Source organism: Sphaerodactylus townsendi, linkage group LG03 (genome assembly GCF_021028975.2).
Source record: "Sphaerodactylus townsendi isolate TG3544 linkage group LG03, MPM_Stown_v2.3, whole genome shotgun sequence".
In the NCBI taxonomy this organism is placed as follows: Eukaryota; Metazoa; Chordata; class Lepidosauria; order Squamata; family Sphaerodactylidae; genus Sphaerodactylus; species Sphaerodactylus townsendi.
This window is the reverse complement of record NC_059427.1, coordinates 124,487,968-124,512,783: the sequence shown is the minus strand read 5'-3', so window position 1 is coordinate 124,512,783 and position 24,816 is coordinate 124,487,968. Positions and strand designations below refer to the sequence as shown.

The 24,816-nt window shown below is 41.3% G+C and overlaps 1 protein-coding gene across 4 annotated transcripts in view; it reads right to left on the bottom strand.

The window, feature by feature from the left end:
- Positions 1 to 20,216, bottom strand: part of CSNK1D (casein kinase 1 delta) — a 37,595-nt gene extending 17,379 nt beyond the window's left edge. For all 4 annotated transcript variants that reach the window (XM_048487787.1, XM_048487786.1, XM_048487785.1 and 1 more), the window contains exons 1-6: positions 19,922 to 20,216; positions 12,412 to 12,522; positions 9,331 to 9,479; positions 6,878 to 7,106; positions 5,661 to 5,831; positions 4,566 to 4,714 (exon numbers count right to left, since the gene is read on the bottom strand). In XM_048487787.1, the coding sequence (XP_048343744.1) occupies positions 4,566 to 4,714; positions 5,661 to 5,831; positions 6,878 to 7,106; positions 9,331 to 9,479; positions 12,412 to 12,522; positions 19,922 to 19,997 (885 nt within the window). In that variant the 5' untranslated portion in view covers positions 19,998 to 20,216. The remainder of the gene's footprint in view (positions 1 to 4,565; positions 4,715 to 5,660; positions 5,832 to 6,877; positions 7,107 to 9,330; positions 9,480 to 12,411; positions 12,523 to 19,921) is intronic.
- Between the last annotated feature and the right edge of the window lie 4,600 nt (positions 20,217 to 24,816).

Below are 24,816 nucleotides of genomic sequence, written 5' to 3'. Positions count from 1 at the left end.
CTGAATTTGTAACGATGTACACATCCTCTCCTGAATTTCAGATGGCTGTGTTGTTAAAAGCATGCATTCATATTGTGAGATTTAAACACTTCACAGCAAAGCTGTTCAATTTATCTGCGGTACTGAGAGACAGACAGGCAGTGTATTTATTACATCCATATCCTGCTTTCCTTCCATTACATAATTCAAGAAGGTGAACCTATGGTTCCAGGCACTAGGACTCACACCTGCTTAGCTTCAGCCAAAGCCACGGAACCTTCTCCAACCATATCCTGGGGTCCATGTCCGTGAACTCCAAACTGGATCCAAATCGGACATTGGCTGGTAGGTAGTTCTCGTAGGTTCAATGTGAACCTCATGCACATTCTTGTGGAAGAGAAACTAATGGCTAACAACATTTCCACCTTAAGGGAGGAAAAAGACATGTTTCCAAGCAGACTCACATCTATTGACTGTCAACTCAACATTAGCCTTTCCAGGGGAAAACGGATAGAAAGGATAACTCAAATGCCATAACCTGAGAAAACGCTTATTAGGAAAATGCCTTATACCAGTGGTGGCGAACCTTTGGCACTCCAGATGTTATGGACTACAATTCTCATCAGCCCCTGCCAGCATGGTCAATTGGCAGGGGCTGATGAGAATTGTAGTCCATAACATCTGGAGTGCCAAAGGTTCGCCACCATGGCCTTATACTCTGGAATGCATATCAAAAGCTACAATAATCAGGTCTGAGTTCTATTTATGCTCCGAGACTGCTGAGTGCCTTTTACAGGCTAGCAGGTAGAAGAAGAGTTTGGATTTATACCCGATCTTTCTCTCCTGTAAGGAGACTCAAGGTGGCTTACAAACTCCTTTCCCTTCCTCTCCCCACAACAGACACCTTGTGAGGTAGGTGGGGCTACACGAGGGAAAAGCAGGGTTCCCATGACCAGAGGCGTAGCAAGGGGGGAAAGCGCCCCGGGCCCTGGTGCGTCCTTCGTCCCCGTCCCGCCATGCCCCCGCCACAGCCCCACAGGGGGGCGAGCTCGGTGCATCCCCCCGTCCCCCTCTGCACATGACTAATCTCCTGGAACAAAAAGTATCCAGCTCCATAACAGATATGCAGTTGGCCCAGTCAGGAAAGAGCAAAGGATAAAAGTCACAACTAAATCACAATGCCTGGGAAGACAAAAGCACAAGAACAAGCCTGGCTCTCCCCTAAAAAAAAGTTACATTGGGTGTCCTCTGGAGTAAGTTCATGATGTCACATTTGATAATTTATTATCAACTTTGATACAAATTGCATGCTATTTCAATCTGTCATCCTTAAATTGTTTTAACTGTTTAGTTCTATTTAATAAACTCCAGAGGTTGCCAAGCTGATGAATGCCCTAAGGCGCCTTCTGCACGTGCAGAATAATGCACTTTCACAATTGTTTGCAAGGGGATTTTGCTATTCCACACAGTAAAATCTAGCTGCAAAGTGAATTAAAAGTGGACTGAAAGTGCATTATTCTGCATGTGCAGAAGGGGCCTAAGTTCTCTGCTGCCTAATAGCTCCTGACTGCTGTTTTCTTGTGTTAATTACTGCTCATCTAGACTGTTGTAGGGCTCACTCTTTGTTGCTTTAGAGCATTAAGTAAAAGGTATGGGTTATTCCTCCTGCTGCAATATTTAGGCCAATAAGCAGCAATGCAGCAGAGGAGGACTGAGTTAAGGCCACTCAGGTGAAAACTTCCTAGTTCAGAATTACCCAGGGAGAGAAAGAGCCAACCAGGAGTGCAGGAAGAGGGGCCAGGTTGGGCAGCTGACCTAGGAAGGCCAATAACCTTTTCATTCCCACAATTTCTAGTTGCTCAAGGAAGCAACAAGTCCATTCTCAACAACGGACAATATCTATTCAGTTTAGCAAAAAGAGCAGAAATGCATTTTATCACTGGTTGGTACTACATATTCAGAAACATTGGTAATTAAATACCAGATTTCAATGTGAGTCAGTTTCAATGGTGAAAGACCCAGGGCATTAACAGGCAACATGACCACACAAGATATAAGGGTTTCTTATTTTCGGGGTGGTGGTGGTGGGTGGCATATTTCTGGATGTGTTTTCTTCAATAATCTTATTTTGTATTAATGACCACTGAGGAAGGCCGCATAGGCTGAAAATATGCACGGTCAGTTATTTGTTATTGACAATGATTGTATCACCAACGGTGTCTGAGATTTTTGTAATAGTTCATATGACTTTTTTCTAATGTGTAGCCTGTATTGTAGGTGCTGCATTTTAACTCTTTTTTGTGTGTACACCATATAATAAATATAATCATCGTGCTACAGATTTTATAGTTTTTAGTTCAACCTTTGAGGCTTCTTGTATTTTTCTGGCTGAGTTCTTTCTTTCCCCCTTTTTAGCTTTTCAGTCTACTCAGAATCCTGCGCAGTGGGGTTTGTTCCCAGGTTTTAGGATTATTTTGTGCCAGTGCCTACATGATAGTCACTGATGATATGGTGGGACTATCCCTAGTAGATAGTTTTATGCTATTTTATGTATTATATGCCAATAAAAGGTGTTGTTGTTGTGCTAGTGTGATATGGTGGGAGAGGAAGGGAGAATAATGTCCAGAAGAGTGTGTTAAAAATCAAAGCACAGATCTACAAATGACTAAAACCCAACATTTTCAGAAAGGCCTGCAGCCAGTGTGATAAATAACATGGCCAGCATAATTAATAGACAGTCATGACTGTTTGATAGAACACTGATTTAAGGTCCAAAGTGATAGTTAGCTGATGTTCAACATCTCTGTTTGTAACCATACCCCAACAGGATAATTACAACACAAAATAGATATACTAGAGGTGATACATGCCACCTATGATGGGTAGACCCCATTTAAACAACAGGTGGAGTTTCCATCTTCTAGTTTTGATTGAAAGGGATTTAAATTGTCCCTTTATTGGCATAATAACACAATAGCAGCATACTACCAACCCCTTTATGCCTTCAGATGAGTTAAAAGTTGAAGGGCTGATCCAATCATACAAAATACTGGACAACAACAGATGAAGTTGCTCAAAACTGAACAGTTACAATTTTGATACGTTTGTGCGTAAAGAAATGCATAAAGAAAAATTAAATACAGGCAATATTAAAAACAAGGATAGTTTAGCATATTCTTTGCAGAAAGCCTCAAACCCAATTATCTGATCTAGAATGAATTATACTGCATCTCAGCAGGAAAGTGCACTACAATTATAGAGCTGCACCACATACATAGTTACAATGCTTAAATCAAATTGTATTAGTTGTTAATTTCAACAAAAACACAAGTTCCTTATAAATGGGACAACCTGACATCTAAACCAATGATTTACTATCAGAGATCAGAACATCAAACAAAATTTGTAATTTCAGGAGAAACTAACAAAGAAAAACTAGTATGACCACAGGGACACCCTAGCTCAGATTTTCTTAATCTTGGCATAATACAGAATTGCTCTGATTCCAAATAAAACAGTTATCAGTCAAGCACCTAAACATAAGAAAGATTAAGGCCTATGTACCCGAGACCATCCAACAACTCTATTCTCATCCTCTTTCTATTTTACCCCTTGCTTTTGGAACAATCATGACTAACCAGAACACCTCTAAAGAGTAATATTTAAAATGAACAGGCAACCTGTGGCAAAATGTCTCCAAATAGCTCGAGTGATCTCATGCAACATTGGTTTAATACAGTTTGCAGTTATAAAACAAAGGTAATTAAAATCAACGCAGGTAGCCAGTCTAGTTCTGTTTGTTTGCCATTTTTCCTTACACTCACGAGATACTGTATAGTAGGCCCTCTCCAAATAAAAGTGGGCCAAAAACATCAGAACACCACCAGCAGTTCCACTGAAATGATGATAAAGGATCATTAATTTTTAAGAGTGAATGGCTTCGATCCAATTGAGCATTTATGTAGACAAAAGACTTCTCAGAACAAAACACGTGGGGGGAGGAGATAAGTTACTGCAGTAGGAAGAAGGAGATAAGTTACATGCCGTGGATGGAAAGCCTTCCATCCCCCAAAATGCTCTGTCAGATCCAAGTGATAAAGCAGTGAGGCAAGTATCACATTAGGTCAACTTTGGATAGACTACACTTAGGGGTGGCCAACCTATGGTACTCCAGATGTTCATGGACTACAATTCCCATCAGCCTTTGCCAGCATGGCCAACGGGCCATGCTGGCAGGGGCTGATGGGGATTGAAGTCCATGAACATCTGGGGCATCAAAGGTTGGCCGCCCCTGGACTATAGGTTACCAAATACACACAGTTAGACCCAGTCATTGTAAACATTGTAAACTCGGGTCGCAGTCCTATTCTTTGGAACCAATTGGTTCAGATGTAAAGGCAATCTATGCAGTACATACCCCAGAAGTTCAACATCAAAAAGGTTGGCTATTTAACCCACCTTTTCAGTAGCAAATCGATATATCAAATACAACAATTAATCCAAAATAAGATACACAGTTATCCCACAACAGCATTTCCAATTTCCCCCCTAAATTTTAAAGATATTTAAATTATCTGGCTACTTACAAATTTGAGCATGTTCCAATCAAACACATAATCATAGGAGAAGCCTTGTCTGTGGAAGAGGTTTCTGAATAATTGTCTTAGATAAGAATAATCTGGTTTGTCATCAAAACGCAATGAGCGGCAGAAATTCAAGTATGTAGCAAACTCAGCTGAAATGAGAAATCCTGATCATATTATCCAAGTCAATGCAAAAAGGAAAAAAAAATCAGTGCTGATTAATCAGCTTTCCAAAGCACTCCTGAGCATTTCTACATTCCACATCCCAGCTGCATGGCAAATGAAACAGCAGAACTGTACAGTGTGAAGTGATCGATTTTGTCCCCCACAATAGAGAAGTGAGGTCTTTTCTTCAAATGCTGAAAGTTTCTCCGTGATGATCATATCACCCTTTGGATGTCATTAGGCTACATTAGTTAGAGCCATTCCATAAGAGTAGAGGGCCCCCCAACTCCAGTCACTCTCAAGAACAACAGGATAGCATTTCCCTTTTAAAAGGATGGCAGACAAAAACAAGGCATTAACCCATCCTAATGAAATAGCACCAACAGTTTTATAGGACAAATGCATAGGAAAATAGTTGCTGGGGATACAGTGAACAATGCTGGAACTTAGCAACTATAGGTTACATTATTGGGCCATGTAGACATTAAGTGCACAAAAGACTTTTCCCTTTAGGATGCAATGATGAGCAAACACTCTAGGCAGTGTAAAAGGCACACAATGAACAAATGCCGGAGTTTTAATGTTTAAGTTATGTTGTTGAGTTGCTGTTAATAACAGCCATGTTGTTGAGCCGCCTCGAGCCCTTCGGGGAAGAGGCGGCCTATAAATCTAAAATAATAAATAAATAAATAAATAAATAAATAAATAAATAAATAAATAAATAAATGCATCTGAAAAGATAAAAGGGCAAAAGGAGTTGCTGAGTCAACATAGAAAACACAAACATTCACTGAGCTATATGAAAAGGAGTGCCAGAGTGAATGGTGGGCTGGGGATGTAATAGAGGACATGATATTAAGTTAACAGACGTTTAACTGATAAGTTTGACCGCAGATTTATTTCAAGATGATCTATTCCAGAGAATAAACTTACAAGGGTATCCTTTACATAAAACCTCAATGGGTGTAGACATTTTCTTTTCACTGATGCGTTCATATTTCTGTCTCTTTGTGGCTGCTTTCAATCCCTGCCAGGGGAGGGAGCCCAGGTTAAAATACATGAGAACATAGCCCAAGGACTCCAAGTCATCTCTGCGAGATTGTTCTACAAGAGTATAAGAGTGGAGCCATTAGGTTCTATTATTTGGTGAAATAGCACAAAGGTGTTTAATGCAACAAATGATACTTAGCAAAAAAAATATTACTTTAAAAAGACACTGCTAAATATTGGGGTGAGGGGTTCAGTTTGTTATGCAATCAAAAATATATATTTACTTCCACATTTATTCATAAAGATTCCCATGGTGCTGAAAAGGATTTTGTAGGACCAGGGTCATCCAGCAAATCTCCTACACAAGACCACTGAGCCTAGACTGCCTGCCTACTCACCTGTCAGTCAGGGGTTCATAAATTCTAGTTTGGCTTACTAGCCAGTTATTTCTGGCCACCACCGCTTCCCTCTTTCACCCAAATTATCTGCATGCACCCAAGGATTTATGGAAGCCGCTGGCTGGGGTCTATTTCATTTACTACAGAGCTTCTGCCTCTCTCATGCTGCTTTTTGAATTTGAGGGAACAATGCATGCCAACAGTGAGGATGTTTCGAAACCCTGTCATCCAGACCACAGTGTGCCAGGAAGATGTGGAAAGGTAATTAGAAATGATTCACACAAGTGATCCACACCACATTCTGCAGGGTTAATCATAACACATCAAAGCAAGACACTCTTCTCCAACCTATCTGCTCCGGAACTTTCGTTTTGTCTAAGATTGTCTTACTGGTGTTGAACAAAGGCAAGGCTAACCCAACCTAAGAGCACTTTTGCCAGTTTGAGCTCAGGGTCAGGGTTCCCTTCTCCGAACATAGACATCAGTCTGAATCTGACCAAAACACAGCTATCAAACCACCCCAATAGAAATGTATTGGCTAAAAACATCACCAAGCATTTTGTCCTATATTGGGGTTGCCTGATCTTTTTAAGAGGTGGAATGAACTTCCTTGCTTGAGACTATATTGCATTTGGAAAATTAAACATGCTGTTTTCAGAATGTCACCCAGCAAAATGTAAATCAAAACCATTTGACTTCTCCAACCCTCATTTTATGAGACTGGATGCAACAGTGAACAAAAATAATCTGCTCCCAGCTCACCGATTCCAAGATGAGTGTTGATGGAGGCATAGCGGGCAGTTCCTGTCAAGTTTTTATTTTCACGATATGGAATGTGCTGGTGGGTACGAGCATCCCGGTATTTCTTAGCCAGCCCAAAATCTATTATATACACAAGATTGCCCTTCTTGCCTAATCCCATTAGGAAGTTGTCAGGCTTTACATCTCGGTGGATGAAGTTCTTTGAATGAATATATTCTATTCGACTAATCTGATAAGAAAAAACAAAATAAACATAAAACTGAATATTCAATATCAACACTGAATACATTACTGAAAATGATGGGTTACAATGTTATCAATACTACTCTGCAAAAGGTCACCTTTAAACAGTACATGTTTATTATTCTGTCTGCTTAACTGGTCTTTGAAAATAATGCCAGCCAATTTACCATATTTCTGCTGTTCAACAAATTTTTTACAATAGTTTGGATGACGTGACTCCATTCTGATGGCATTTCTGTCATAGGAGGAAAGCTGGATTGGAGTCAAGGGGTCCAATTCAATGTTTAGTGTGGACATTTTTACTAGATTGTACTTTACATATTGGTAGGGCAAAGTTCCCAGAGGAAGTGGGCTCCTAGTTCAAAAGCCAGCAGAACTGACTAGACAAAAACGGAGACCCAGATGAAAAAAAGCTTCATAAAAGCCACTATCAGATTTTCAATGTGAGGAGGAGCCAACCATGGAGTCTCAAACTAGTCCATACAGAGCTCAGTTTAAGGGTTAATTATTGGGGCTGAAAAAAGACTATTTCAGCCCCATTTTCAGTTACCACTATCCTACTTTCTTAAAACTGCACTGTCTGCAGAAAAATACCAAGTTTTCCAGGAAGCTGAACAATGCAGTATCATTCTCTAGCTCACACTGGCACACATGCACATACAGGGCATATGCTATGACTGCACTTAGAAGCCATTAGCTATGATATCCTCTGTAGACAAGCCTAGTTCTTGTTTTGACTGAATCTGATGGAAATACAAACCAAAACATCTTTACATTTTGTTGGGAAGAACAACCTGAACGACACAGCTGAAACTGCTTGTTAAACTCCAGAGGAACAACAACACCTAAAACTTTAGGTTTTGCAACGTTTGTAAATAGATGCTTCTAAGAGATAAAGGCTTGGATCCTAAGCCTTGTTTCTGCCACACAGTTTCTGTGATGGAGTCAATCTTTCACTGCAGAATGCTTTCCTCAAGCACGAGCAGCTTCCAGCCATGCAAGACAGGTATCTTTCAACGAACTAAAAAGCATTTGGGGTTTGAGGAAAGTGCTGTACAGTGAAGGACCATCTCTTCCATAAATGAAAGGATTAGGATATAAATCAACGTACACAACAACTGGCCAAGTACACACTTATGGCTGTTTTAGATGCCCACTCCCAATCTCAAAAATAATCTGGTTTTTTGGGGGGTGGGGGGAGAAGAGCAATATTTTGAAGAAGGTATAAGCAAGCTATTCACAGTGATTCCTTCAATCAGATCCATACAGGCAAAAATAAGCTTACAATATATCCCTTATTCTAAATGATAACCTGTTTTATTTTTTGGCGATGAAAGAAACAGGCCCGGCAGCTGGCCCCCTTCCTCTCTCAGGCAGACCTAGCCACTGTGATCCATGCAACGGTCACCTCCAGGCTAGACTATTGTAACTCGCTCTACGCAGGCCTTCCCTTGCACTTGATTCGGAAACTGAAACTGGTCCAACATGCAGCGGCAAGCTTGCTCACAGGGGGCGCCTTTCGTGACCATATCCAACCTGTGTTGCGTCAGCTGCATTGGGTCCCAGAGGAATTCTGAATCATCTTCAAGGTATGGGTTTTGACCTTTAAGGCCTTACGCGGCCTGGGACCCTCGTACCTTAGACACCGCATTACCCCATATGCCCCTACTCGGCCTCTGCGTTCGGCAGAGGCCAATTTGCTGGTGGTCCCTGGCCCCTCAATAATGCGGCTGGCCTCCACACAGGCCAGGGCCTTTATGGCTCTTGCCCCGGCCTGGTGGAACACTCTTCCTCCAGCTGTCCGGGCCCTGCGGGACCTTGGTGAATTCCGCCGGGCCTATGGAGTGTCCAGTCGCTGAGTAGGGCGCCCCTCCCCTTTACTTTGCTCCCTTATTTTTACAACTCCTAGGGAGGAGTCCAGCCGTTCCCTCTTTTGGGGGAGGTTTTTAATGAACTGGGTTATGGGACGACTGTTATTATTGTTTTGACCGCTGTTTTAATGGATTTTAATGGATTTTAGTAAATGTGGTCACTATTGTGATCCTTGTTATACCTCGTATGTATATTGACACTGTTGTGCACTGCCCAGAGCCCCTTGGGGATGGGGTGGTCTACAAATCTAAATAATAAATTAAAAAAACCCTGTCAATAATTAGAATCTTGGAAACCTTCATATCCAGTAATAACGGAATACAAAAAAAATGTCATACCATTTGGTCAGCAAGTAATAGGACTGTTTTGAGGCTGAATTTCCTTGAACAGAAGTTAAAGAGGTCTTCAAGACTTGGTCCCAGCAACTCCATCACCATTACATTGTAGTCACCTTCAGCCCCGCACCATTTGATTGTGGGAATACCCACTAAAACAAGGGGAAACACACGTTATTCATACTGCTCTGTGAAAACGGCACTGCATATCAGACATCTGCAGAAGCAGCTCCAATGTTGCTATCAACGTTTTACACATAGTTATCAATATTTCAGCTATCTTCTTTCTGAAAAATATTTTTCTTAGAGGGGGTAAATTGGGTCACCTGGGATAGAACTGCTCTTGAAGGAGCAGCAGAGGCACAGTTGTTAAGACCAGGTGCATTCTAATCTGGAGGAACCGGGTTTGATTCCCCGCTCTGCCGCTTGAGCTGTGGAGGCTTATCTGGGGAATTCAGATTAGCCTGTGCACTTCCATACACACCAGCAGGGTGACCTTGGGCTAGTCACAGTTCTTCTGAGCTCTCTCAGCCCCATCCACCTCACAGGTGTTTGTTGTGAGGGGGGAAGGGAAAGGAGACTGTAAGCCCTTTCGAGTCTTCTACAGGAGAGAAAGGGGGGGGGGATATAAATCCAAACTCTTCTTCTTCTCTTCTTAAGAGAAATGTGCTCTTTCCTTCAACCATCCACCACTTCCAACTAAAAGGCAAGAGAGTGAGGAGAAAAACACAATTCTGCTATCTGGCTTCCAGTATTAACAGACCAGGATCACACAAAATCACCAGCTGCCAAATTAACATATATGGTAAGCATCTGAAGTTGTAATGGATTCACACGAATCTGCATGCTAAGTGCTTCAAATGCATTTTATGGCATATATACACACCAGGACCCTGAACCCATACTATTTATTCTGGGTGCAGAACTTGCATTTGGGGACAATTACAGCACAGAGTACTTGCTAACAGGTTACTATAAATGACTCTACCAATACTATTCAGAGGAAATTGCCCGCTTCAACCACCTACTTGCATTGCTCACTTTAACAGTACCGCATCATCATAACACTACATAACTATCTGGCTTCCAGTATTAAAAGACAATTTTTAAGCCTAGATGAGAAAACACATCTGGCTCAACACCATGAAGAGTTAATACATGGCCTCTATGATACCTGCTTAGAGATTTTTTTTAAGTAGTATTGATGCAAGACTAGAAGAAGGACAGCAAGTGTCTCCATACAGTTGCTGGAGTATTACAAAGCAGCACTGCAGAACCTCCAGACTGGTCTCTCCAGTAAGGAACCAAGCATCACTTGAAGTGGGCAGATTTCTGTCAGGGTGCAAGATTGTGTGTGTGGTGTGTGATGGTGGTATCCTTTCAACAGGTTCATGACAGGATCTAATCCAAGGTGCGAAATAAATTGCAAGATCTGAAGAAGCAGTACACATGCACTCAAACGGTACCCACGAAGACACGTACGAACTTGGTTTTAACAAATCTGTCAGAAAGTTCATAAAATATCTGTTTTTTACTTTGTTACTCCAGCCTGCAATGTTCCAAGACAGGACAGAGAGTTTAAAGTGCCTCTGGCGTCATTCTAATTGGGGAAGTTCTTCAATAATTATTGGTGCATGCTGGATACATCCATTAGTGGTATTTCCTCTAGTTCTAGCACCAACAGTTTTTGGGGTAAATCTAATGAATGCCTTGCTTTAGAAAGCATAAAAAACTGGGTGGTAGTCACTGAAAAGAATTGCAGGTCTGAACTAGAAAGCTTCTTAAGAAGTTCATGCCAGGGAGAAATTGGGTTTTTTGCAAGACTTTCCCTATTTTTCTGGTGGAAAAATTGTAAATGTTGAGAACACGGAGAAAACTCCTGCTTGGGACTAATGCTTTTAAGTTTTATTTATTTTAAATGTGCAGTATGAAGATTTATGTGTGACTGCAGCATTAGACAATTCTTATGCCTAGGATCGGCATATAAAGCATATGTCTGTTTCAAATCACTAATTTCTTCACAATTGACATACTTAAACATGGCTGATAACAATGGAAACATTCAATAGTGTTCCATGAAGTTTAACCTGATAACTAGACATGCTGGCAAGTCCTATGATGACTATGAGACAGCCTCTGTCCACATCCACCATAAAACTTGTGTGGTGTATTTTCAGCTTATTTACCCAGACACCTCAGATGGAACATACTAAAATACATGAGCCAAGGTAGCAGAGGGCGCAGCAAATTTGTAACTCTCCCTCTCTGTAGTATTGAGTATTTACAACTGCATTTATAGCTGCTGATAGAACATATTTAAATTTCATAGAAATTTAAATGCCAAACAATGTAACTGTATATGTCAACCAAGTGATAAATTGTGCATTTTATGTTGCTGAAATAGTGAAATATGTTTAGGCTTGATAAGCATTATATTGTTTTTCTAATTTTCCAAAAGTTGCCCTCCCAGGGTACAAAAAAGCCCTCCCAGCTTTTTCCCACAGTTTCAACCTTATATCTCTACTTATTACACAGAGATAATGCATTATGTAAAGGTGTTTGTCAGTCCACCTAAATCAATCCATGCTTAATATTACTGGCTGAAAATAATTCCCAGGAAAAAGGTACCACATTTATATGACTGAAAAGTTCAAATCTCCACTGTTAAATGAGTTGGAAAAACAGTAAAGTTTAACAGCTAAACTCTAAGTTGACATGATTTTGCAGACTGGAAAAGTTACCACCAAGATGGTACGCTTGAAGTACCAGGAGATAGAGGTATCTATTATCCATAGGGAAATATTTTTTTCTCCAAAGCTCTGGCAGTTTGGTAATAAATAGCAGTGCATGATCCATTAATGCACACAGAAATACCAGACCAGCTATCCAGCTTTAACATTGGGCAGCATGCTCACGCCACAAGTTCATGACATGACTTCCAAGTATTTCAGCATCATGTTCCCATGTGAACAGATAGCAGTAAATTACCTTGAAGGAATACTGGGAATACTGCACTAATTCCTTGCTTTCCTACAACTACAATGGGAACATTAACAGACACATAATTTGTCAGCGTAATTTTACCTCCACCCTGCATCATTTTGTAAATTTTGCTCTCTATGTGGAGTTGAGGATGTTTGGTTTTCACACATTCCAATTTGATGGCGACCTCTTCCCCAGCAGCAATGTCAGTCCCTGAAAGCAAAGAGAACTCAACGTCATAACCCAAAAAGTAAAAGTATTAATTGGCCCTCATGAACAAATACAGTCAGCATGGGCTACCCTAGAATCATGAAACCATAGGGAAGCACAAGATAAATTTGAAAGGTCACTGAATGTATTCAGTTTAGCAACAAAACTGTTTGCCTTTTCCCTGAACAGGGATAAATTATTTCTAACACATTAAGTTCTATTACAACATTTAACATTTCCTTTGATGTATACTATTGCCGCTTACTTGAATCCTTTGTACTACTGTGTGGGTTTGTTTTTTTTAAACAATCATATCTTACCAAGCTAGCAAAGCTGGCAAATAAGAAGTGTGGCTTAACAGACAATGATGAAAAGTATAAGTGATATTTTAAATATCTGCGTGAAGAGTGCAAGGTAAAAGCCTCATTTTACAAAAGCTGGAAGTTTTAGAATATTTTTGAAATAGGTCTTTGAAGTGCATTTTAGTCCCAAAAGTGGCACAACTGAGTTGTTCAGTGTTTCAAAATTAATTTTTGTTCCTGATGTACAAATTTATCAGGAAAGAGTCTTTTACTAGCCCATGAGAATTATAGATTTGTTCTGTGAGATGTAAACCCCCATGCCATTAATAAATGGTTTCTGGAAATCTCTTTGGATTCAAAAACAGTTCGCCAAATGGCACCTTGAGTTGTTCAAAACAGAAGTCCAAAGCTCCCTTTGGGACATGAAACAAGCTGGATCCCAGCCAATTTAACAAACAAAAGTAAAGAAATACCAGAAGAGTTTGAACTTGCTTGAATCTATTTTCATGAATAAACATTTATTCATACAGTTCTTCCCAATGTTTCAATCCAACAGAAAGCAATCCTTCTCCTCCTCCTCCAGCAGTTGTAGTCCCAGTGATTATCGGTACACTGGGTGACATACCAAAAAACCCTGAATGGCACTTTAACCATCTACGTATTGATAAAATCTCCATCTATCAAGTACAAAAGGCCACATTGCTTGGATCCACACATAAAGGCCAATGCCGGATGAAGATCTGGCAGCTGTGATTTCATAAATAAATAAAAACAGTCTATTGACACCAAAATTAGATTCCATTTAATTTTCAGGGGTGGGGCTAAGCATGTGGTTAGCTCCACTCTACAAAAAAAGACAACTCAGCTAGACCTTCCTTTATGGCTCTGCATATCCAATCCAATATTTGCAGACATTGTCCCTTGCTTTGTAACTGGCAACATCCTAGATATTCTCAAGAACTACTGGTGCATTTTCCCAACTATCACTAAGCATTTGCTAAGTTAGCTGTAAGGTAACATGCACTCCTTTATCATGATGACCTGTAAATTATATTTACTAAGCAGGCTTAAGGCAAGGGCAAAAATAGTTACAAGCTTACTATAAAGAAAAAGTGCTAGGCCCCAACTCTTCCGTCAGTGACTTTTGTTGTTGTTGTCAAGTCACGGCCAATTTATGATGGCCCTGTAAGGTTTTCAAAGCAAGCAACTTCAAAGGCAGTTGGCCGTTGCCGCATTCACATAGAGACCCTGGACTTCCTTGGTGTCTTCCCTTCCAAATATTGACCAGGTCCAAACTTGCTTAGCTTCTAGGATCTGACAAGATCCAGTTAGCCTGAGTTTGCGTAAAAGTGGGGAAGAAAGCAATTTCCACACATTCCTTAAGGTTTCCTTTTGAAGATCTTAGGGGACCAACCCATTGTATCCCCTCTCCCACTCCTCTGGATCATGGGGGAGGGGAGAAGAGACAGAGCACATAAATGTATTGAATGCAGAAAAATTGCTGGCATTAGACCCTTGGGTTTCCCTGGTCTGTGGCAATATATTAATTAGGACAAAACAGATATAGTTAGATCCAGCAACCTATCAGAAGAAACTGCTGACATATGTGACTCTTCATTATGCTCCTTACATCCAACAATTCCTTCTGTTCTCCAGAAAGCTGATCACCAGAATCACAGGATGTGTATGGGCTAATAGCGATGTGGGGCCAGGACACAACACTGAGGAGGGGACAAGAGAGTGAAATTGCTGTTCTTCTGTCAGTGAAGCTGTACTTGTGGAAAAGAGAGCATTTTTTCTCCCTTCATTGTCCTGTGCCCTACATTACTGGGGATCTACAGCCTTGCAAAACAACTTTCCCAGAGTTGGTAGGGATTGCTGGGTAGAGGAGTACATGATGAAAATCTACACCCCTTGCACTAAGAGACTGCTGGATACAGTGCATAGGAAATCTAAATGAAAACAGACTGATTTGGTAAAGTCCTCTGTAAGAAGATGTTGTCTCTCCTCAAGCACACAAACATGTGACAGCCTATCCCAAACTAGTGTTTAACATTAAAATTAACTACTGTCCTCTAAGTACGGCGCAGTAGTTAGTGTTTGATGAGTATGTTGGAGACCCAGGTTTGAATTCGCACTCTGACATGCAAGCGTGCTGAGTGACCTTGAGCCACTCACACAAACTCGCCTTAACCTACCTCATGGGGCTGTTGCGCGGATAAAATGGAGAACAGAACAGATTGGGTCCTCAATGGAAAAAAAGGTAAGGTACAAATGAAGTAAATAAACGAACTGCCTGCAAGATTTTGGCGAGAGAGATGGATAAGACTATCTACAAAAGCAATAACTAAAAGTTCTCAAACCATTTCCTTTTTTGCCCAAACTGGATGAAACAGCACAAACTGGATTTCAGATCTTTTTAAAAATAAGGACAATTAAGATGAGTGTTTCTACCAGAAACAATCCTGCATACGTCCATATGGCTCATACAGAGCTACACAGGAAAAAAGCAAGCTTTTCAAACGGTCAGTCATTTTACTTAGACTGTCAACAGGGGGATATGACTGAAGTCTATAAAATTATGCATGGGGTAGAAAATGTTGGCAGAGATAAATGTTTCTCTCTTTCTCACAATACTAAAAGCAGGGAGCATACACTGAAAATTCTGGGGGGAAGAATTAGGACTAATAAAAGAAAACATTTCTTCACACAAAGTGTGATTGGTATTTGGAATATGCTGCCACAGGAGGTGGTGATGGCCACTAATCTGGATACCCTTTCCCCCCCCCCCCCAAAATAAGGCCTTGCATGATTTTTCGGGATTTTTGGAGGATGCTTGAAATATAAGCCCTACTCCAAAAATAAGCCCTAGTTACAGATCTGGTCACGTGGGGGGTGCAAAATCATGGGGAAAAAATAAGACATTCCCTGAAAATAAGCCCTAACGCATCTTTTGGAACAAAAATTAATATAAGATCCTGTCTTATTTTCAGGGAAACACAGCAGCTTTAAAAGGGGCTTGCACAGATTTATGGAGAAGTCAATCTATGGCTACCAATTTTGATCCTCCTTGATCTGAGACTGCAAATGCCTTAGCAGACCAGGTGCTTGGGAGCAGCAGCAGCAGCAGCAAAGGCCATTGCTTTCACATCCTGCATGTGAGCTCCCAAAGGCATCTGGCGGGCCACTGCGAGTAGCAGAGTGCTGGACTAGATGGACTCTGATCTGATCCAGCAGGCTCTTTCTTATGTTCTAACAGAATAGGACATTAAACCACAGGACATAAATAAGTTGCTTATTCATTTCATAAGAAGGGATCAAATGTACACAGCTGCAGTTGGACACAGATTCCTGAACTAGGAAGCCACTGTTCTCAGGTAAGCAAGCACATTTTCTGCCAACAATTTTTTTTTAGTGAAGGGGGAACATTTCACAATTCTTAAGAAAACAGAAGCCGAGTAAGGGTCAGGGTCTGAGAAATAATGAGGAAATGTGGAGATAAGTGCTGCAAATATGCAAGGTGGAGTTTTCTCTCTTTCTCTAAACGATTGGCTACCTTTTGGTATTAATGCACAATATGGGCACATCACAGCAAACAGCAAAAATACTTCTAGATTAATGTCTGGTAATTGTGGCCCCACACCATCCCAAAAATGAAAAGATACAGCCTCAGATGAAGACAGGATATTATCAGAGTATTAAAATAGTCAGAATTAACAAAACCTTTTTTTGCTGTAGTCTCTGAATTTATCCTGCCAGGCTTCAGACACAGGCCTGAATGTTAACGCTTCAATATCTTTACCACATTTATTTTATAACCAACAAAAACAGCGGTTCTCAACCTTCCTAATGTTGCGACCCTTTAATACAGTTCCTCATGTTGTGGTGACCCCCAACCCTAACATTTATCTATTTTACAGATGGAGAACACTGATGCAGAGAGTCTTAGGCGACCCCTGTGAAAGGATCGTTCGAGGGTTAGGGCTGCGACCCCCAGGTTGAGAACCACTGAGGAAGCCCTACAATCTCCTATTTAAAGTTAGAAGTTTGTGTGGTATTTTTTCTGGGAGAACATGGCTATTGTCAAATCAAATAACCAAGTTCAGCTTCTTTCTTAGTCATTGTCAAAGACACATACCTTTGTACCATATAATATAAAGGTGAGTATTCTACCACTGCATGAGTATAAGGCTGATTCCGCATGGGGCAAAAACAGCGGTGTGAAAACAGTATAAACCCTTTTACACCATTTTAAACCCTTTTACACCATTTTCACACTGCTGGTTTTGGCCCATGCAGAATCAACCTAAGTTTCTCTTCAGCATATTTTCTTGTACCTACAACAGCTGTCTTGGAAATCAGTAGTGGAAAGGCAAACGATCTTCTACCTTCCCTGCTCTGACCCATGACATCCCTCCAAAGAAAACCCCAGGAACAATATTTGATATTAACGCTATTTTCAACAACAGTAATACATATGATTTTTTTAAAAGAGGCAAACACTTATTGAGAATGACAGACCCTTTGTAAGATGGAAAAGAAAAAAAAATGTTTTATACGCCTACTTTAAACTGCCATCCTTTCTGTAAGAGAATCTTACCTTATACTTAAACTCTACCTTAGAAATTGTTTTGTGTGTAAAGTGCTGTCAAGTTGCAGCCCATTTATGGCAATCTTGAAGGGTTTTCAAGGCAAGACACGAGCAAAGGTTGTTTGCCATTGCCCTCCTTTGCTTTGCGACCCTGGACTTCCTTGGTGGTCTCCCATTCAAGTAGTAACCAGGACTAACTCTGCTTAGAGTCTGAGATGTGACAATATAGTTTTCTTGTTGCATAGTAGCTGACAGGAGGAACTGCTTTCACTGCATTAATGAGCTAGACAGTTATTTTCTAGAATTAGGAAGTGGCATTCCAAATTAGCAAGGGAGGAGAAAGTCAAACACAGGATCTTAATTTTACTAAAAACCCTCCCAACTAATCTGACACAATAATTTTATTAATGATACAATATGGAAATAAAGAATGTTAGAGTCTGATAGTTCTTGAAAATTGAGTTATGCTGATGGGCTATTTCATGAAGAGGTCTAGTTGAAAGGACTCTCGCTTATTTATTTCTCTTTTGGCATCTTCCAATCAAACTGGTGTCAGGCTTAAACACTCATGACAAACACTAAAGACCTAACGTATTTTAAGTTAGTAAAAGCTCCAGTACTAACATGTTAAGAGATTTTTTCAAGTACTAGGATAATTAAACAGTTTAATATCTAAAGTGTTGTGTTTTCACTAGTTTCAGTAATTTCATAATGATCGGAGCATAAAGACTCAAGTCTGGTTGCTAATATACAAGGAATAAGTAGCATATACATTGTGCAGTGGCATAATGTTTTCTCTCACAACCCATTCTATCCTTAAGATGCTGTATTTGTATACAGTACATGGTCCACATACCAGCACACTTTCTGGTACATAACTCTTTAAAAAGAAAATCAAAATAGACTGCTGCTTTCCACAAACTTGTTTAGCATCTCGCTGGAGACTTGACATCTAGATGAACGGTGTTACTAAGATTAATAAATGTTTTTATATCTAGTCTCTCAACCTGCACAACAGCTTCAACTACTGCTCCCATAGGTGGAGATGCAATAGAAAAGAATGACAGTTCTTTCTATTGCTGGGGGCACACCCTGACATATCGCTCCAGAAGCACTACCTCATAACCCTCTAACAAAATAATGACAGCATGTGGCATACAGCAAAGGAAGCCTTTTGAAACAGTTCTCAAGGTGTCTGAGAACCAGCACCAGAGACACCACCCAACACATATTCCAAGGAACTCTTATCTCCATAATCTTCTGAACAAATCTTCCAATCCTTGGTAATGTACAGTCAAATAGAAGTCTTGGGTTTTCATTATTTTTTCATACAGATAGCTAAAAATTTACAAGTGCATAATCGATTAGACATGTCAACATTCTAATTCAGAACACTGCAGTAGAGTAAAATCATAAAGTGGTACACTTCAAACGCCAGCTAACAGATTTCACTGATGGATTCCCTGCTATTGTCACACACAAATTAGTGTATTTTAAACCACAAGTGCTCAGACTTGGATTGGCTTAGGTTCTTGTACATCAGCATGCACAGTCAGCAATCCCATTAAAGCCATTCAATGCATACTGCAATGCTTAGCAGAAGACTTTGCAGAATTGACCCCAAACCTATTTGCCAGCATCAGTATATTATCAGATATTTTTCTGGCTTACCTATGCATAAAACACAGCAGTTTGAAAGGAGACACCCAGACTAGTTTACAGCATACAAAAGGAAAGAGAAAATCCACATCAATGATTCATTACCACTTAAGAGGCCTCTGGTTCAGGCCCACAATTTATATAATCAAAACTGGGTGCTTGATTGGAAGATAACTTAGCATACCTTTTCCTTAGAGAACAAATGTGTGCCTGCTCCAAAAATAAGCTAAAAAAAGCTGAAAAAAGAAGCCCTATCACAGTAGGCATGACAAGCCACAAAAAGCAATATGTACAAAACCTCAGGGATTCTCTTTTGAAAACTGGATTAGTTTCTGGGATCTTTTCAGCATAAACAGCTCAAATATTGTATTTGCTTCCCTCATAAACAGCAGATGATGTTTCAGAAATTCATGTCACCTTCAGAGCTGTCCAAGTAACTAACATGGGCAGGATCTTCAAGCCCATCTGGGGAAACCCAAAGGGGAGGGAGGAAAAGTGACTTGCCCAAGGTCACAAAGGAAGTTACTGGGCACTACTCTGACCCCCCCAATCCGCACTTCCGGAATAGAAATTAGGGCCAGAATGCTGAAACATGTTTACCTGGAAGCAAATCCCACTCCAGAAACTGGGACTTGCTCCGAATAAGAGTATGATGGTAACTGAGCCAGCTAACCAAAGGGCTCACTTCCCAGTACTGAGCTCACTGCGACTCCGGGGCGTTCCTGTCACCTCGCAGCGAACATGGCTAACCGGGGCTCCCGGCGAAACGAGTAGGCAGGGCTGCCCCCCAACCCTCCACAGGGGAAACCGCCTTCCCCTCTGCGGCCCTGCCGGGGCTGCCCCTGCTCACCTAGGTAAATGTCCCCGAAGGAGCCGCTTCCGATCTTCCGGCCAAGCCGGTACCGGTTCCCAACTCTCAACTCCATCGAGGCGGTTAGATCGGACCCGACCTGTTTGCAAGACCCCGGACTCAGAGCAGGGCAACTCCCGCCACCATCGCGGCCTTGGGTCCCGCTTCTCGACGCCGGAAGGGCTCAGGGGCAGCGAGACACCCCGGCCGAGAGGGATGGACGCCGATTCTCCGGCACCCCGGATCCTCCCTCGGCGCAGCTAGGTCCCGGCCGCCATATTATGTGACCTCACTTCCTTGGTAACAGGGGGCGGAGCCAGAGAGGGAGGCGGAGCCGCGGATGGAAAGCGGGTGTGGGGGAGGATTTGAAGACTGTCAGGCCCGGAGAAGCATCGTCTCCAGAACAGCTGAGGCGTTTCGTTAATCGCCTTTGGCAAAATATTCCTCGATGGCGGCGAACCGAGGACTTTGTCCGAGGACACCGATAGGAGCCAGCCAAGGCAGCCTCTGCCCTCCACCGAGTTTTGCCCTTTCTAACTATGAAAGATTATGAAAGATTTTAAACCAAAGCCGTCCTTTGTAGGACTGTGTTTAAAGGTTTATTGGGATAAACAAGTAGGAATTATAGTTAACTATGATAAAAAGGAAGGGATTTGTAAAAAGGTACATTGATGTGGCTGAACTTTTAAAAAATTAAGTTCTCAGTATATACTGACAAAACACTGCCGACTATAGTATTTGGTGTTTCGAATCAGCAGCTGCCAAGGAAAATAGTCTGCACTGAAGTCTATGGGCTTTACCTAATGAACTTAACAGCAAATTTTCTTTAATGTAGAAATAATATATTCATCATTAGAAGTAGGCTCAGATTGCTTGATATCGGAGCTTATTAACTATGCTGTTGGGGAAGCAATAATTTCCTACTTCAGAAGTTCCTCAGTCATTACAAAACGATGCAATGGAGTAGGCTTAAACTATCATAAAACGGTTGCCGCCTTAAGACATAGTAGCCCCAGCTACCCTCGTATCTTCAGATCTGCTCAAAAGTTCTTAGCTGAATTTTGACTATTAAACACTTTTTCAACTACCTCCAATTCCCACTGCCAAATACTCTTGAAATAGTTGGGTTTGATCTCAGGATTTCACACCTTCTCTGCATTTGTTTATATACTCAGAGATAGCACTTTCCCACCCCATGACAGAGAAGTGCTTACAACATTGGTTCTCCTCCATTTTAATATGACACTACCCATATGCGGTAGGTCATAAGGCAAGCTTCTCCCAGAGCTCGGATTCATACTTGGATCTCCAAGTGCCTGCTGTGACACTAACTGCTACTCGCTGGCTCTGCATGATAGCTCTGTTTGGTTTTTAACTGGGCCATTTTAACTTTGCAACTAGTCTTGTAAATCCAGATAAAAAGAGTACTTCCTCACACACACCCTTGCAGAGAAGAGGCAATATGTGTCTCAGAATGAGTGTTCCAAGCCGTATAACCAGTGGGAAACAAGAATCAACTCATTTCAGTGTTCTCTGAAATTACTGATGAAAGATTTTAAACCAAAGCCATCTTTTGTAGGATTGTGTTTAAAGGTTTATTGGGATAAACAAGTAGGAATGATAGTTAAGTATGATAAAAAGGATGGGATAAAAGGTACATTAATGTGGCTGAACTTTTTAAAAATTAGGTTCTCAGTATATATTAGCAAAACACTACAGACTATAGTATTTGGTGTTTTGAATCAGCAGCTGTCAAGGAAAATAGTCTGCACTGAAGTCTATGGGCTTTACCTAATGAACTCGACAGCAAATTTTCCTTAATGTAGAAATAACAGCCTTCCCTTGTTATATTCATAATTAGAATTTCTATTTATATGTTAACATTCAAACATATATGTTTACTTTCACAAAGGCCTACCTTTGTCTCGGATTCGGAAATTGAAACTTGTATAGAACGCAGCCACCAGACTGCTTACTGGGGCAGCCAGTTGTGGTCATATCCTGACACCTATCCTGAAAGATCTGCACTGGCTGCCAGTCGAGTTCCAGATCATTTTCAAAGTTTTGGTATTGACCTTTGAGGCCCACGTGGTGTTGGACCCACATATCTGCGAGACTGCCTCTCCTCATATTGCCCTCCGAGGCCTCTCTGTTCATCGGAGGGGAACCTTTTATTGATCTCCGGCTCGAGGGTTATTCGGCTGGCTTCAACAAGAGATAGGGCTTTTTCAGCGCTGGCTCTGGCCTGGTGGAACAAGCTTCCAGGAGACATCAGAGCCCTGCAAGAGCTTTTGCAGTTCCACAGGACCTGCAAGACCTGGCTGTTCCACCAGACCTTTCCTATCTAGCCAGCCAGATTCAACAAATTAGTCATCTTCTTTCAGTCTCCGGGGGGTAGGGGCAGCGGTGGGATTCAAATAATGTAACAACCGGTTCTGGTGGTGGGATTCAAATAATTTAACAACTGGTTGTTTACAAGCGCCCTTTTAACAACCAGTTCTGCCGAAGTGGTGCAAACCTGCTGAATCCCACCACTGGGTAGGGGGTGGGAGAGGGAACAGAATTAGTTGGAAGGGATTATGTTGCTATATACTTCTACACTAGGCGTTATGGTACTATTGTTTTAATTTTTCAATATTTCTGTTTTATATGTTTTTATGAATTGTATTTATTGTGGTTGTGACCCGCCCTGAGTCCTGCGGGGATAGGGTGGGATATAAATTTGAAATAAATAATGGATTTTTGCATGGACATACCACATCAACTTCTCTATTCACAACATGTATTGCTTACTGGCAATCATAAATTTACATAACGTGTTATTTATACAGCTGTTGTATAATTACAGAAGCCAAACAACAAACAGATCTAGTTTGGCATGCATGCTGTTTCCACTTAAGATATATTTATTCCACAGTAAAATGCTGGTACTCCCATTTTGGAACTTTGAACAGAAATACGTTGGGAGAATACGTCACTACTTTCCCTCCAGGCATGATATGAGAAAACCAGCTGGTTTAGAAACGAACAATTTTGGATCCTATTATTTGCAGGAAACTATTTGGAGTCATGAGCCCTGCCTCTTAATTAAGGTGGAGTACTTATGACAGTGTTGAGAAATTGGCAGCAACCCTAAGCACACCTGTTCAAGGTATGTTCAAGAGCGCTGACTATCCTAGTAACTGTTCTGAGGATTCCATTGTAAATTACAGATGCAGCACTAAGGCCCCTTCTGTATATGCAGAATAATGCACTTTCAATCCACTTTCAATGCATTTTGAAGCTGGATTTTACTGTGCAAAATAGCAAAATCCACTTTCAAACAATCGTGAAAGTGGATTGAATGTGCATTATTCTGCATGTGCGAAAGGGGCCTTAGTCTGAGCTGCATGGAAGGTAGCTGTAAACATTTCAGAAAAGTCTGTGATGGCAACATTTGCATTATTGTAACCCAGAGATATATTTGAAAAACAGGCTTTGGGTGTTTGTTGTTGTTAAACATTTTAATAGAAGCAAACCAATGATAAAGAGTCAAGTAACAAACAATGACCGCTTGGGGTCAGTATTACACTACTGCTACAAAGAAGTGAGATAAGCTTGAAGTTAACTATGTGCAGACACTTGATGCATAAAATAATTACCAGTTATACGGAACTCTCAGCATGTGGAAGATAAACTCAGAGGACTGGGATGTGCTCAAGAGAGGTCAAGTAGCCCAAACACGTAAGAATTTGCCAGATCAGACTGAAGAGTCATCCTCTCCTGAATTGTTTCCAACAATGATGTTCCACTTATGTATTTCTCCAATAGTTGTCTCCAGTATCTACTACACAAAGGTGTACTACTTCCAATTACATTCTGTTTAACCACTGGTGTACTATTCCAAACAAATTCGTCTAATTCAGAGGTGGGATCCAGCAGGTTCCCGAGAGTAGATTACTAATTGGTGATTTTGCCATGTGATTTTTGCCTTAGTTACGCCCCTCCTCTCAGCAGTAGCACGCAGAACTTGAAGCAGTCTAGCAGGAGGTGCACCGGCGTGCGTGGCAGCCTGCACCTGCGTGCATTCGTTTCCCGCCCAAGGACCGGCGCAGCAGCTGCGTCCTTGCCACAACCCCGCCCAGAAATGCCCTGCCCCTGTCGTGCCTCGCCCAGCCCCATTGGCGCTACACCACAGTTTGAATCCCACCACCATGGGAACCTGTTACTAAAATGTTTGGATCCCACCACTGGTCAAATTGTTTAAAAAAAGTCATCTAAGCCAACAGCGCTTCCATATACATTCTACATGAAATGTATATGGAAGTAATGCTTTCTTGTCATAAGTCCATCACCAATGAATGCTAGGTAATGTCACGCCATAGTTTTTAGTTTTTAATATGACAGAAATTTCACTTCATACAGTCTTCCCCTACAATTCTAATGTATTTAGCAGGTGACATGCCATGATGTTTTGAGCGACACGCCAGCATTCACTGCCCCAAAACTATTCTCCCGATCTGAGTTTGAGTCATTTTTGTAATTATTTGACGTTTCCTTATATAATACACTAGCGGGCCCGGCCACCCATTGCTGTGGCAATTGTCCGTCTCATCACAGTCTGCAACCCACACAGATGTCCATGCAGATCCAATGATCCCCAGCATAGCCTTTTGGGGTGGTCAAATGGAATCCCTCTTTCCCTTTTCAATGCACATCGTTATATGGTGCTGTCTTGTTTTTTTAGTATAACGTAATCCTTTCCATTCCACAACGGAACTGTCCAGAGTGTGAATCCTGCTGTCCATGAGGCTGGTTGACACGCACAGTCCTGGCTTGGGTAAGGCAGAACTGGGGCAAGCAGGCTATCCCAGTCAGGCATCAGAGGCAGGGTGGTGAGGCGCTCAGATCGAGGC